At 41.2% G+C, this 15,421-nt stretch overlaps 1 protein-coding gene across 3 annotated transcripts in view; it reads right to left on the minus strand.

Annotated features, from left to right (window-relative positions):
* The window catches only part of scly (selenocysteine lyase), a 39,870-nt gene that overhangs the window by 11,894 nt on the left and 12,555 nt on the right, over nt 1-15,421 (minus strand). For 2 of the 3 annotated variants that reach the window (XM_041182909.1, XM_041182908.1), the window contains exons 3-9: nt 12,562-12,671; nt 11,911-12,011; nt 10,550-10,736; nt 8,848-8,975; nt 7,411-7,569; nt 4,303-4,409; nt 500-536 (exon numbers count right to left, since the gene is read on the minus strand). In XM_041182909.1, the coding sequence (XP_041038843.1) occupies nt 500-536; nt 4,303-4,409; nt 7,411-7,569; nt 8,848-8,975; nt 10,550-10,736; nt 11,911-12,011; nt 12,562-12,671 (829 nt within the window). Of the gene's footprint in view, nt 1-499; nt 537-4,302; nt 4,410-7,410; nt 7,570-8,847; nt 8,976-10,549; nt 10,737-11,910; nt 12,012-12,554; nt 12,672-15,421 lie in introns of those variants that run through there. The other variant, XM_041182910.1, reaches the window with a different exon arrangement.

Consider the following 15,421-nt stretch of genomic DNA (forward strand, 5'->3'; position numbering starts at 1 on the left):
TATTCCTGCAGCCTATCAATTCCTTTCATGAATTCAAACCTTGGAATTATTCATTCTCTTTATTGGTTGGAAAAAGATTTTGTTTCCTCAGTGCTCATGATGCAAAATCTTTCAATCCTCTCTCAATCCTTTATATTTCTTGTTCTGTTTAAGTGGCCAGGACTTTACATAATACTGTACAAAGCTCATCCATACTTCCCAAAGGGTCAGCAACACAGTCAGTGGTTCAAATATATGATTGCATTTAGAAGAGGAGAGCGAGAAACTTGCTGTATCTCTAAAGTAATGGCTAGGTGAATACAGACATATCGAACCAGAAATTTTAATTGTTGCCAGTTTTACAATGATCGCAAGGATTTAGCTTATCTTGACATAAGCAAGATTTAGTCTGAAAATGGGAGCTGTAGAGGGCTGTTTCAGAAAAATCTTGCTGAGCTAAGGCAGTGGATGTCCGTTCTAGATCATATGGTCAGGACGAGATTTAAAAAGTGTTGTTTACCTTCCCAAGTCCTGCGATCATTGGTGTGTTTTCTGTGCTGGAAATAGAGAGGTTAAATATTAGATTTACATCTTATATGTTCACCAAAACCTGTAAAGTCTTCAAAATCAGTCCCGATAACCTTATTTAGCCTAACTTGGGTAAAAAGACACCTATTCATGACCATACAGTGGATGCAATTTTAAACTTCAATCGTTGGATGAAAAATAGGAAATTGAAATTGGCTGTCCAATTTAGACCTCATGTGACTTTCTACTCAATTAACTTAAATGGAGAAGAAAACTGGGTGAGGTATAAAACAGGGTAGTTGATTCACTATTGTCTGTTTTTGGTCTGATAATAAAAATTTAAATTATGTTCCCCCATGATAATAAGGATTAAAAGGAGTCTGTCACAGTTGAAGACTGAAATCTGATCCTCTTTGATCCTTGGCACATAAGTTGTCAATTCAGCTCCTCAAGCCTGTTCCCCAATTCAATTAGACCACAGTTGATTAGTACCTTAACAGGAAGCAAAGCAGGTAAATGGAGTTATGACACAGCAGATGATGTTTGCCAGGCAGATCAAATCCACAAGGGAAACTTGATCACGTGGTCACAACGATTTTGCAATTTGTATTTTATTTCAAGGTACGTGCCTGAATTCAGTAGTAATAAGTCCACCAAGACTCTAGAGATTTTTACAAAAGTAAATTAAACATTTATTAGCAAAAGAAAAGATAGGTCCACAAATTACTACTATAATAACTCCTAAAACCCCTAATTAATCTGGCTTCCAGTTACACCCCCATTGAGACAACAGTAAACAAAAAAAAATAGATTTTAAATAGATTCCAGCCAGTTAACATTATACCCCTTACAATACAATTCAAAATGGCCAGCTTCGGTTTCTATAGACAGCAGCTTATTGCACAAATACTGGAGGGTTTTCACATTTCTGGTAGATCTTGTAATACTTTCCCTGACCCACAGCTTCAATCTCCTTTGTACATGTTTCTCCTTTTAATGTAAGTTCCAGGGTTCCCATATGTCTTTGGAACGTTACCTTTCTCATAATATAAATCTTTTCATGGTGCTAATACGATCAGTAACCTTTGGGAAAAATAAACACACTACTTGGCTAGCTTCTCTGGCTAGGTGTAACATCCTACAATCTCTTTGAAATTCAAATTACCCTGATTTATTTACAAATGCAAATTCTCCTCACCTTACATTCTAAGACTTCAGCCATGCATACATATTTAGCATTTCAAACCTAGTTTCTTTTGATGAGTCAAAGCTCCAGACCAGCTGTCTCCAATTCAGTTAACTGCCCCACACACAGAGAAACTATCCAACCCCCATTATTAACCTACATTTACAATAAATCATGAAGTATTATGAGAATTATTATACTTCCATGATACTTCCACACACATTAATGCCCTTGCCTAACAAAAATTTATTAATCTCTGTTTTGAAATTTTTAATTGACCCCTGGTTTCAATAGCTTTTTGAAGCAGAGTTCCAGATTTCCATGACCCTTTATGTGAAAAATGTGTCTGGACTTCACTCCTGAATTGCCCAGCTCTAGTTTTACCATTTTGCCTGCATGTTCTGGACTTGCCTGCAAGTTCTCGTGTCCCCACCAGATACACAAGTTTCTGTTTACCCTATTATACCTTTTAATTGTAAACACATCACTCAGATTACCCCTTAATCTACTCTACTCAAGGGAATACAAGCCTAGCTTGTGCAAACTGTCCCCTCATGCAGTAACTCTTTTAGCCGTTGTCTCATTCTGGCAAATCTGTGCTGCACTGCCTCCAAGGCAAATGTATCTCTTATAAAGTGTGATGCCTAGAACTGAATGTAGAATTAGAACCAAATCAATCACTGTGGCCATGCCATCCTTACTGACAGGGTCACAGTCATTACGTTGCTGGATTCTAGGTAAGTGCAGGTCTGACATTGTTAATATGACATCATAGTGGCAAACTCAACAATGGGAATATTATATGACAATCCTTGGGCCTTCAGCTGACTAAGCCAGCTCTGGGAAAGGGGATGGGTATACTGCATTATGTTGCTGCTTCAAGGTCTTTGAGGCTCCTCCCAGATGCGACAGGTTGAATAAAGGGATGTTAAATGGTCTCTCCTGGATCAGCAAAAAAATAGAAGACATCTCAAATGCTTTACACTGAAAAAGGAAAAAAGTCTGGGTGCCAATCAACAAGCTAAAGGAAAAAAGATGGTGAGGGGGTCAGGTAATAATTTTTTAAAATCTTGGGGCAAAAACAGTTGATAGTCAATCAAGAAGTGAGCATTTGAAATTCCTTCTTACACAAGAGTGCTATAGAAATGGAAGTATTTGATGGCTTTTGGGACAGTCAGCCATAAATTGAATGCATGCCAAGCTGCCTGCTGTTTGGGGTAAGGCAGTATTCTCGTATCTTATGCAGCACTTTTTAAATATCTGTAGCAGAGAAAAAAAACTCACCTCTTTGACCAAACCTTTGGTTAGCACTCCAAATAACTCTTTCTTGGCAAGCATTTTTTTTGTTCATTCTTGCCTCCATGAAGTGCCTTGGGCTACTATGCTAAAGGAGCTATATAAATTGAAGTTGTTATTGATCTGGTGTGGTCTCAGTGCTGCAGGTGAAATCGAAGCCATGTTGGAAGGTCTCAAATATAGAGTAGTTGAGAGGAAACGGCATATTTCGTACTTTAGAGAGAAATTAAAGTTTAGAAATAGGATGGCAATTGCAAAAAAATGAATAGCTAAGAATAGGTTTCTTGAAGAGGGGGAAGATCACGGTACCCTGGAAGGAGGTCGATGTGGAAATGGTGCCAGAGGCTGACAATATCAGCAAGCATGAACCGGAGGAGAAGGTGGATGGTCAGGAGCTGTGGTGGGAGATGATCCAGGAGAACTTGGTCAGCTGCTGGAGATGGAATGCTTGTGGTCAGGACTGAGGGAAGAATGGGATAATAAGGATGTGTGAGGCCTAGATTAACTGAAGAGCAGGAAGGAGAGCTGGGAGTTAAGGGGGTGGGTTAGTTGAATGACAATCACAGGAATAGAGACAACTATGAGCAAGGCCTTAATTTTGAACACCTAAAAAGCAAAGAACTCCTTACATTTAGAGTCCAGCATGAGAATAAGGTTACTTGGAAAAGGGAGCGTTACATTGCTGGTTTGTGATTAACAAGAGAAGTTTGAAGCTCATGGTGACCTAGGAGTTGGAAGCAGTTTGGATTAAACTGAGGGAACTTATGATGCAGCTTTAGCTTGTTCAAGTAGACCTGCTGGTGGAAAGCCAGCAAATAGTTTTCTCTACCTAATGTATAAAATCCCTTTAGAATTTTAAACATTTCTATTAGATCACCCTTCAACCTTCTAAATTAAGGGAATGCAAGCCAAATTTATGTTACCCGTCCTGTACTGTTCCCAAGGCCAATATAATTCCTGACATTTGACATTCAGTACTAAACACAGGACTCTAGATGGAGTTTGACTAAGCCTGATAACAAATGAAGTTCCTCAGCTTTACCCTAACCCCTTTGTGAGGGAAGTCAACATACCATTACTTTGTGTACCTGTCCAATAGCTTTTAGTGATTTGTTTACATGGACTCCCAATTACCTTTCGTAGAACGCAATCATGCTCAGTCTTTTGATTTCACTCCATAACTCCCAACAAGCTATAAATCCGATTTTATCAGAAATGCAACGTTAAACTTAGCTGTGAATCAGCGGCAATCATCGCTCAAGAATAATCCAAGGTTAGGAATTAATTCCTCTGCATTTTTCCAGATAACTTACCCTGGCCTGAATTTCCTTTCTTGGCCTCCACCAAAGAACATTGGATATACAGGCGAGCTTGTGCCTGGCCCTCTTACATATAAGGCTCCGATCCGTGGACCGTAGAACTGTTTGGGTGATAGAAATACAATAAACTTAATCCCAGCCAAAACAAAGGCTCTGAAATCTGGTAGCACAAAGTCTTCATTTTCATGGTCATTAACATTTTTTTTTCAAATATCAATAAATTTGAGTCCATTAAAGTGCACCATATTAAATCTCTACTGCACAGTACCAGCATCTAACCATCAATATGCTGCTCTTTATCATGGGTGCATTATAACTCAAACTATCAGTTTAATAGTTGGAACAAAATAACTGGAAGATTATTGAGGAATAATCTAATAACTGAGAAAATCTGTGACTGTGTGTGTAAAGCAAATTAATTATAGTGTTAAGTGCTTGTAAGGTATTAGTGAGTAGATCCAATTAGTCCATTAGGAAAAAAACATATTAGGGTATTAATGGAGCGACTAGGAGCTGTGTAGGACCAAAGGAAATTGGGAGTCAATGTACACAAATAACTAACAGCTATTGGACAGGTACACAAAGTAATGGTATGTTGGTTTTCCTCACAAGGGGGTTAGGGTAAAGCTGAGGAACTTCATTTGTACACAAACTTGGTCAGACTCCATTTGGAATACTGTGTTCAGTATTGAACATCAAATCTCAGGAATTATATTGGCCTTGGAGACAGTACAGGGCCAGGTAACATAAATTTAGTTTGTATTCCCTTAATTTAGAAGGTTGAAGGGTGACCTAATGGAAATGTTTAAAATTCTAAAGGGATTTTATACATTAGGTAGAGAGAACTATTTGATCTGGTAGGGGAATCCAGCACAAGGGGGCGTAATCTATAAATGAATGCTTGGCCATTTAAGATTGAAGTCAGGAATCACTTTTTCCTACAAAGGATCGTGGAAATTTGGACTTCTTTCTCCCAAAAGTCTGTGTACGCTGGGGGACAAATGAGCTTTTCAAGACCAAGGTCAATAAGAATTTTGTTAGGTAAGGATACCAAGAGATCTGGAGGAAAGGCCGGGGTCAATGTGAAGCAGACCCTTAGGAGTGTGTAGCAGGTGAGGATCACTGTCAAACAGACCAGGAGATATGTACAGCAGGTCAGGATCACTGAAGCAGACTGGGAGGAGTATGCAGCAGGTCAGGATCACTGTGAAGTAGACTGGGAGGAGTATGAAGCAGGTCAGGATCACTGTGATGCAGACCAGGAGGAACATGCAGCAGGTCAGGATCACTGTGAAGCAGACCAGGAGGAATATGCAGCAGATGGGGATCACTGTGAAGCAGACCGGGAACCATGAACTCTCTCCCCCATCTTTACCCCTGTTTCAATCCAATTTTTAAAATATTTATTTATTCTTTTTTTATCCTTTCTCCCCAACCACCGCCCCCCCCCCCGCCAACTAGGCCACCTGTCACTTGTTTCTATGTTGTGCTTTCAGAGCGCTGACCTTTGTTATGCTATTAACGCATTCTGTTATCTTACCTTTATGCCACTATCAGCACCTTGTTATGTCTTTACCACTGCCATTAACACTCCCTTTGTCTTGTGTCTATGACATCTTTGTCAATCTCGCCTTAGCTCCCACCTATCCCTGACCTTCGATCTTGCATCACCTGCTCCACTCCCTCTTAAACAGTATAAAATCCATCACATTTCTACTTCTCTTTAGCTCTGAAGAAGTCATACGGATTCGAAACGTTAACTCTGTTTCTCTCTCTACAGGTGCTGCCAGACCTGCTGAGTTTTTCCAGCATTTACTATTTTTATCCCATGGCGCAATGGCTGGCTCAGCTGTACAGGGGGGCACAAAGAAGACTGGAAGAGCAATCTGATAGTTAGGGGAACGGACAGGCGTTTCTGTGGCCACAGACGTGAATCCAGGATAGTATGTTACCTGCCTGGTGCCAGGGTCAAGGATGTCACTGAACAGCATTGAGGAAGGAGTTGTGGTTCACATCTGTACCAATGACATAGATGGAAAGAGAGATGTGGTCCTGCATTCAAAATTTAGGAAGCTAGGTCGGAAATTAGTAAGCAGGACCTCAAAAGTAGTAATCTCTGGATTACTCCTGGTACCATGCCAAAGTGAGTATAGAAATAGGAGGATAGAGCAGATGAATGTATGGCTGGACAGATGGTTGAGGAGGGCTTTAGGTTCTTGGGACATTGGGATCAGTTCTGACAGAGATGGGACCAGTACAGGCTGGATGAGTTGCACCTACACAGAGCAATTTGCTAGTGCTATTGGGGAGGGTTTAAACTAACTTGGCAGGGGTGTGGGAAGCAAGAGGTAATACTAGAGAGGGATATCAGGGTTCGAAGAATATTAGGAAAGACAGATAGTTTAAGAGTAGGAAATAGTAAGGTGGCTTCAGGGTAAGAGAGAAAGTAATCTAAATTACGGTTACAGTGCATGTCTGTGAACACGTGGATTGTGGGAAATAAGATTAATGAGTTGCAAAAGCAGATAGCCATGTGGAAATATGGTGTTGTGGTGATAACACAGATGTGGCTCAAAGGAGGGCAGGACTGGGTATTAAATATTCCTGGATACAAGGTGTTCAGGAAAACTGAGAAAGGAAAGGGAGGAGGAGGAGTGGCCATATTACGGAGAACATTGCAGTGCTGGAGAGAGAGGATGTTCCAGAGGGGTCAAGGACAGAATCTATTTGGCTGGATCCAAGGAACAAAAAAGTGCGATTACATTGTTTGATGTAGTCTATAGGCTACCAACCAGTGGGAAAGAAGTACAGGATTGAGTTTGCAAGGAAATTACAAACAAATGCAAGAATTATGGAGTAGTTATTATTGGGGACTTTAATTATCGGAATATAGATTGGGATAGTAATTGTGTAAAGGACAGAGGGGGGGAAAGAGTTCCTAAAGAGAGTTCAGGGTAGAGTCAGATACAGATCAGCCATGAAGTGATTGAGTGGCAGAAGAAGCTCAAGGGGCTGAATGGCCTACTCCTGGTCCTATGTCCTTGTTGACAAGTCTAATTCACCAGCCTAGTATATACGGCTAGGCTCAGAGAGGTATTTTACCTTGTGTCCTACGATTGTAAGATAATCCACGCCAAGATCCTGCACGTCGACTCGCAGCTTGCCGACTGCCTGTGCTGCGTCTGTGTGCAGCAAAATCCTGGGAGTTCCTGTGCTTTGCTGATTTAGAGCCTTCACTCGCCGACAAATCTCCGCAATTGGCTGTAATCAAGCAATTTTCACTGAAACTTGTTATTATGTTGTTGGTCAAATACAAAATATATAAAATATGGAACATAAAATGGAGCCAGATTTAAATTATTTCTCCCAACGATGATATCAGGAATAGGGCTGCTGCACAGTACAGTAAATACAAATACTATTTAACCACTGAAGAGGGAATTAGATCAGTTCCCAGTTCAACTCAGAGTAGAGTATGGAATGTTTAAAATATGGCATAAATGCTTTAGGCAGCCAGCAAAAGCAGGCAATCTGGCCAATGAAGCCCCGTTAACTCATATCAATTTGCATTTACATTGCTTACTCATTGGTTTATCCAGCATTGTTGGTTCATTGGTGAATAATTCGGAAGTTTATATCGTCAGCTTGAAATATACAAGATGGTAACAAAAAATAGATTTAAGCTTTATACGTGGCCTTTGAGGCTCCATGATGGTAAGAAGCTAAGTAGCTCCCTAAAAGCTCAAACACTCCACTTAAAGAATAGAGTGAGAAAAAGGAAGAAAAGGACATTTTTAACCCTGGGTACAATAATGTAGTGGTTATGTTACTGGGCTTTTAATCCAAAGAAAGTGAACTCAAATCCAACCATGGCAGTTAGAAACTCTGAATTCAGTTAAAAAAATCTGAAACGAAGAAGCAGGTATCAGTTAGTGACCATGAGCATAGGAACAGGAGCAGGAGTAGGCCATTCGACCCCTTGAACTTGCCATTCAATGAGATCATGGCTGATCTTCCACCTCAATGCCATTTTCTCGCACTATCTCCATATTCCCTGATCTCTGTCTTGAACATACTCAATGACGGAGCCTCCACAGCCCTCTGGGGTAGAGAATTGCAAAGATTCATCAACCTCTGAGTGAAGAAATTCCTCCTCATCTCAGTCCTAAATAGTCTACCTCTTACTCTGAGACTGTGTCCCCTGATTCTAGACTCCCAGCCAGGGGAATCTTTCTTCCTGCATGTTTCCTGCATGAAGCTGTCAAATTATTATAAAGCCAAACTGATTCACTAATGTCTGACTGGGGAGGAAACCTGCCATCCTTACCCAGTCTGGCTTACGTGTGACTTCAGTTTCAGCCGAATGTGGTTGACTCTTAACTGCTCTCTGAAGTAGCCGAGCAAGCCACAGTTGTATCAAACCTCTACCAGCAGAACAAGGATAAGCCCACCACCACATTCTCTGGACAACTATAGGCAATAAATGGCGGCCTTGACAGTGACACCCACTTCCTGAGAACAAAATAAAAGTATAATTACCATCAGAACTCCTGTCTCATTGTTAGCGAGCATGACAGAAACAAGACAGGTGGTCGGCCTGACAGCAGCCATTACATCATCTGCTTCAATGCAGCCGGTTACCTTGGAAACAGGCAAAACTGTAGCTTCTGAAATGGAGAAAAATAATAGTCCCTTCACTTAAAGGCTCCTGTAACCTTAATGCTTTGCAATTTTTATAAACTACAAAATCACTCCAATTCTAACCAATTGGGAGATTTTTCACTACCTTTTAGTAGCTGCCTTTTCTCCTGCTGTGGGGTGTATTTTCCTGTACAGGCCAAGGACTCCCAAGCAATATCTCAATGCTTAACAACATGCTTATAAATATCAAAATGCCACTGCACCATGAACTCCACACGCTGCCAAGGCTCTCAATCCCATCTTCTCAGCCAGTAAGATGTCAAAGACCAGCCAGGATTGGAACTGTTACATATTTATCTGTGTAACAGGAAGTCCCCTGGCTTGTTCAAATTACATTCATAAATCAACCAACTTAAAAAAAGAAATGAAAAAGCCAGATATGATCTTGATGTCTTTGGCTTCAAGAAGAAACTGGAGATGTACAAGCAGCTAAAAACTGGAAACAAATTGAGTGAAAAATGCCCTCTCATGACATCAGAATGCATCTCTATGGTCCTAAGGCTTTTAAACACAGCTCCATCTCTGTAGCAGAATGATACACTGTGCCTTATATTGTATAACAGTCCAGCACGTCATCAAATTTACCATGAGCAACTCCACAGGAGATGCACTATTATGGGTAAAAATTCAACCATAGCAGTAATTTAGAAGTCAACTGAGATTCAGGTCATACAGTTGATATTTGGTCTGAAATTTAAGTATGGGAATATTAGTTTATAAGCCTAAATTCCAGTGATGGAGGTTTAGCTGTTCTGCCTGCTGCTGGAAGTTGTGTTGAGGCGTTTCTTTCTTGGAAAATACACAAAACCTGACCAGGGGACACAAGCTAGAAGAGATGAGAGGGAGATAAAGAGGTCATCACTGGATATAGTACTCCGCTGGATATCAATCCAATGTTCAAAAACCGGGACTCTCAGCTCTGTAGTCTAAGCCTGTCCACAATGACCTTTGAATGCATAATCTGACTCAGGCAAGAACATTACCATTGATCCAAGGCTTAACGTGGAATTTTACAGTCCCTCTCACTGGTTGGATTTTCTGGTCCCTCTGAAGTTAATGGACTTTTGAACGCCACGCCACATTTTACCGCCTGGCTCCCATAACAGGGCTGTAAAATTCTGCCCTTAATCCCATCTTAATAAGCGGCAGAAGATAAATTGTTTCTGTTACACTGGTTGAAACAGGTTACATGATACCTAGTGGAAGAGAGAAGTCAGAGTGACAGCAAGCTCCTCCAGTGCTTGGAGGTATAGAATGTACATGGCCTACCACCAGTGTTCTTTTGAAGAAAATAATGAGATTGATACTCTGCTCCCACCCTCCAAACATAATTAAATTAAATTTCAGCTGTTCATCACAGATGACGACATACTGAAAATTATAGCTAAGATGCAAACTATTGTTAATGTAAATACTTTGCATATTCATAACACACTGGTAGAACCTTGATTATATATTTACATTTTAAGTATTGTATAATTAGAAGGAGAGGCAGAACTGTTTTTCGTTTCAAGAGGTAAGTCCATCAACAAAGTCTCACTTGCTTTCTCCTCCAAGGTCAGATTGTCTATCACCAGTTGCACTGAATCATGCTCGACGTTTGATGTAATGATGTGAGGTAATGGCTTAGCTGTCCAATCAATCTCCTTACTCCCACTGTTCTGGGCCAGCTGGCGCTGATGGTCCCAATAGTACTTGACTGCAGTGTGAAAGACTAGATTGTTCGCCTGGAAAACATGGAACCTTTTGAATTTAAGTTGAGACACCCACATTCTGCGTAGCTACGTGTGTGGGAGACTAGCAATGCCAAACTCTAAGAAATTCTTTAAGGAGGCTTGTCATGTATAACAAAGGAGCCTTTATTCTCTTTTTTGAATTCAGTGTCACCATTGAACACACTGGGCTGAATTTTGCCGTCGGTGAGCAGGGGGCGGGGCCCGCTCGCCGATGTCACCACGCCCTATTTAAATTTTCAGAAAGGCAGGGGCACAGCAAAATCAGCTGCAGGCCTGCTGACCTGTCAATGGCCAATGAAAAAACATGAAATCTCATCCACCGGTGGGATGAGGTCTCATGTAGGGTTTAAAAATTTTAATAAAGTTTGAGTGAAATTTATTAACATGTCACATCTCACATGAGGGGGACATGTTAAGGACTTTTTTATTTTTCTATTTTTAATGTTTGTACAAGTGTAAGTGATCACCCTGAAGCAGCACTTTGCCTCAGGGAGATGTGCGCTCTTTTGTGTACTTGCGTGAAAGAGTGCACTCTCGCATTTGGGGAATTTACCCCTGTCCACACAGGAAGCGCATAGTGCTTCTCGCCGGGCGTCACGCTGGGCGGGCCTTAACTGGCCCGCCCACTTAAAATGGCAACAGGGACCGCTTCTCCAGCAGGGATCGGATCTCCGCCCACTGGAGATTGGGTCGGGCCCGCTTGTCTGACAGGCAGAAAATTCTGCCCACTATGTTAAGTACTTATTGGGGGAGATACATAATAATCTTTCTTTACACTGTTTAATTAAATATTTGCATTTGAAAGTCTATACGCCTTCTCTCTCTCTCTACCCTAACCGGAAGGCCCCACTCCAAGTGAAATGAATATCAATCCAATTCTTAAAGGGCGTGAGCCCACTGCATGGAAGAGTTTGTAATTTGGCCCAATTGTAAGTCATTCAGGGAAACCATCAATTCATCCATCAAAGTTGAACGCAATGCAGGTTTGCGATGTTGGTCCTTGCCTTGTATAAAAGCTTTGGATTTTGGAATGGTGGCAGGGGGCTGGATGGTGGAGAGTTAGATGGAATTTATGGCGAGTGTTGCCTTACACTTGAGTATATACTGTAGACAGTAACCAAAACTGGGACTTAAATTATATACCTTTAGGTAGGATTCTTCTTACCTCAGTTCCGCCAGATGTAAAAATGATATCTTCTGATCGACCTCCAACCATTTGAGCCACATTTTCTCTTGACCAATCTATCAACTCTTTGGCTTTCCTACCTAATCACAATTAGACACACAAGGAAAATGGAAAGCAGCATTTGTCTTTATTCTCTCTAGAACAGTTCTGTCCTTTTCCACTTTTAATATTGACAGGTGACTGGGGAAAAGGAGGAATGGGCATTTGATGCAGGGACAAAGAAAAGCAATAGTCTTCTCAAGAAGTGAAACAATTCCCAGAAATCACCCTCGGTGCAAGTAATCCAAGTCTCGAGCAACATGAGAAGAGCAGCTAATCGCTGCTACAGCAATCTTTCAACACAAATGTCAGGTCATGTGATAATTGCTGGTGTGCTCTGTGCTTTATGGGTGTACTTGTACTGTTGCTACGAGTTTGAGGCCAGTAGCTGAAGTATGGGGTCCAGCCAGGCAGTATATGTTGCTCCTATTTAGGAGTTATGTGCAGCAAGAACTATGCATGAATACTCATGTATGCGCAGAGATCCTTCCCTGCAGTTAAAAGTTAAGGTGTAGAATTTCTATAGTAGGGAGGTGGGAAGAGGGAGGGGCTGTTAAAAGTCACACACCTGTGTCCCTACTCACCACACACCTGGAGTGTATGAACTGCTAGGGTTTCCCCAGGCCTCTTGCATGGCTTCGGTAACAGTCTGGATTACCTCGGTGTCCACAGGCGTCGTTGCATTGTAATCCATGTAAATGCTGTTTCAAACACAAGGTATTATTTTAAATCCAATTGCTATTCTCCTTTCCGACAAAACGCAGGCCCCAACCCTCACTGGGTGGCTAAAATTAATGACTGATCAAATCCAAGATATGTCACTATGAAGGGAAAATTATAGGTTGAGGTGGTAGAGTTGAAGCAATGGTTTTGGCGGCTTCCGTTTACCTCCATAACCTGGATGCAAATCTATTCCGCAGTGAGGAGATGAAGGTCTCCTCTTTCTCAGGATGATGGAACGTGGATTAATTTAACTTAAATGAATTATATTAAAATACATTGGTGGAAGAAGATACCGGTGATTAGTGAAAGTATCAGGGGTCAACGAGGAAAAACTATTTTATGCAGTGAGTGGTTAGGATCTGGAATGCACTGCCTGAGATTGAAGGCAGATTCAATCGTGGCTTTCCAAAGGGAATTGCATAATTATCTGAAGAAAAAAAAAGCAGGCTACAGGGAAAAGCAGAGGAGTGGGACTACCTGAGTTGCTCTTGCAAGAGCTGGCACAGATGTGATGGGTCGAATGGTCTCCTGTGCTATAACCATTCTATGATTATTTAATGGGTTAGTACTCTGTGCTTTCATCCTGGGGTCTGGGTCTCAAACTAGCCCAGACTGTACAGGTAGAAATTTTTTCCCCCGATACCTATAAATAGCCCTTGTGAGAAAAGTGTATAGAGACTCAAATCAATTCCCATTAGGAATATATTCAGAGCCATATCCACTGCCCCCGGTAGTCATAAAGCATAAATTTCACAATGGACAGATCTCAAGCTTAGGAGGCAGAAATTGAATGGAGGACTACAGAAAGAGCATTCAATCATTCATGCATGCTCTGCCTGAAAGCAGGTCCTTGGCTCAATGTCTGCTGATGCTTCACCCTGAGCCATTTTCTTGGCAATTGTTGTCAATGGTAGTTTGCCATACTCTCAGCAGACAGGGTGAGGAGACATGTCTCAAGTGTACTTCAGCCAGAACAGGAATCAAACCCGTGTTGTTGGCATTATTCTGAAGCACACGCTAGCTCTCCAGCCAACTGAGCTAACCAGCCCCAGAGAGGGTATTAAGATGGGAAAACATATAAGATCCTGAGAGGACTTGATAGGGTGGATACCAGGAAGATGTTTCTTCTTGTGGGGGAGACTAGATCTAGGGGACACAGTTTAAGAATAAGAGTAAAAGCAAAATGCTGCGGATGCTGAAAATCTGAAATAAAGACAATGTGCTGGAAAAACTCAGCAGGTCTGGCAGCATCTGTAGAGAGAGAAACAGAGTTAATGTTTCAAGTCCATGTGAATCTTCTTCAGAGCTAAAGAGGATTAGAAACATCATGGATTTAAGAATTAGGGGTCTCTTTTTCAAGATGGAGATGAGAATTTTTCTCTCTCAGAGGATCAGTAGTATGTGAAATTCTCTTCCCCAGAAAGCAGTGGAAGCAGGGTGATTGAATTTATTCAAGGCTGAGTTAGATAGATTTTTGATCGACAAGGGAGTCAAGGACTACGAGGGGCAGATAGGAAAGTAGAGCTGAGACTAGAGCCAGATCAATCATGATCTTATCGAAACAGGCTCAAAAGGTCAAATGGTCTATTCCTGCTCCTACGTCCTATGTTCCTATCGGATCAAATTCTGATAAAGGACCTTGGCAGAACCTATCCAGATGCTGTCAAGCCTGCAGTGTTTTATCTTGGTATTAGCTGTCTTAATCCAAACACAGTGCATAAGGAGTTAAAAAACACCTGCCTTTAAAACTTATATCCCTAGTCTGTCTCAATGAAGATTACTGGTCAGTTTTATCTCTCAATGAAAGCTAAGTCAGGAGCTAAAGCAAACAATTCGAATAGAGACAAATGTATTGTTCAGTTAAGTGTATAACTGGCCTATCCTTTTACACTCAGCTGACAATTGTTTAAATGCACAAAATCTTTGGTAACTGCTTTAATTAGCTTGGACTGTTCGAATTGGCGAAGGCCAGTAAGGAATTTTTAGACAGACTAAGAAGATATGTTATCTCTTCAACAACTAGAATTCATATAGCATCTTTATCTTAATAAAAAATCCAAAGACACTTCATAGGAGCGTTATCAAACAAAATAAGATACAAGCCACCTAAGCAAATATTAGGACAGATGACCAAAAGCTTGGTCAAAGAGGTGGACTTTAAACTGTATTTTTAAAGAAGAAAGCATGGTAGAGGGGTGGAGAGGTTTGGGGTGCTAATTCCAGAGCTCAAGGCCTTGGCAGCTGATGCATTGCTATCAAAGGTGGAACGAGTGAAATTGGGGATGCCTCAAAAAAGGCTCATACAGTTGGTAAGCTGGGAAGGGTTGGGGGCGGGAGTGGTAGTGGTGGCTAGCTCAGTTGGCTAGCGTGTGGTTTGGAATACCAACAGCACAGATGTAATTCCTGTTCTGGCCGAGGTGGAGTTGGCACCAGCCTCAGAGTGGAAGGCAATGTTAAACCACCATTTAAGAAGAAACGGCCAAGAAAGCGGCTCAGGATGAAGCATCAGCAGACAATGAGCCAAGGACCTGCCTTCGGGCAAAGCACACATGAATGAATGAGTTGGTAAGAACATAAAAAGTTAATGACAAAATATAATATAACATTAGAGGTTGTGAACCATTTATTTTCTTTATATTAAGGAGCTAGTATAGCATAACAACTATTGTAAATATAACTTAGAATAAAAGTAAAATACTGTGGAGGCTGGAAAATCTGAAATAAAAAC

This window comes from Carcharodon carcharias, chromosome 2, assembly GCF_017639515.1.
Source record: "Carcharodon carcharias isolate sCarCar2 chromosome 2, sCarCar2.pri, whole genome shotgun sequence".
Taxonomy (NCBI): domain Eukaryota; kingdom Metazoa; phylum Chordata; class Chondrichthyes; order Lamniformes; family Lamnidae; genus Carcharodon; species Carcharodon carcharias.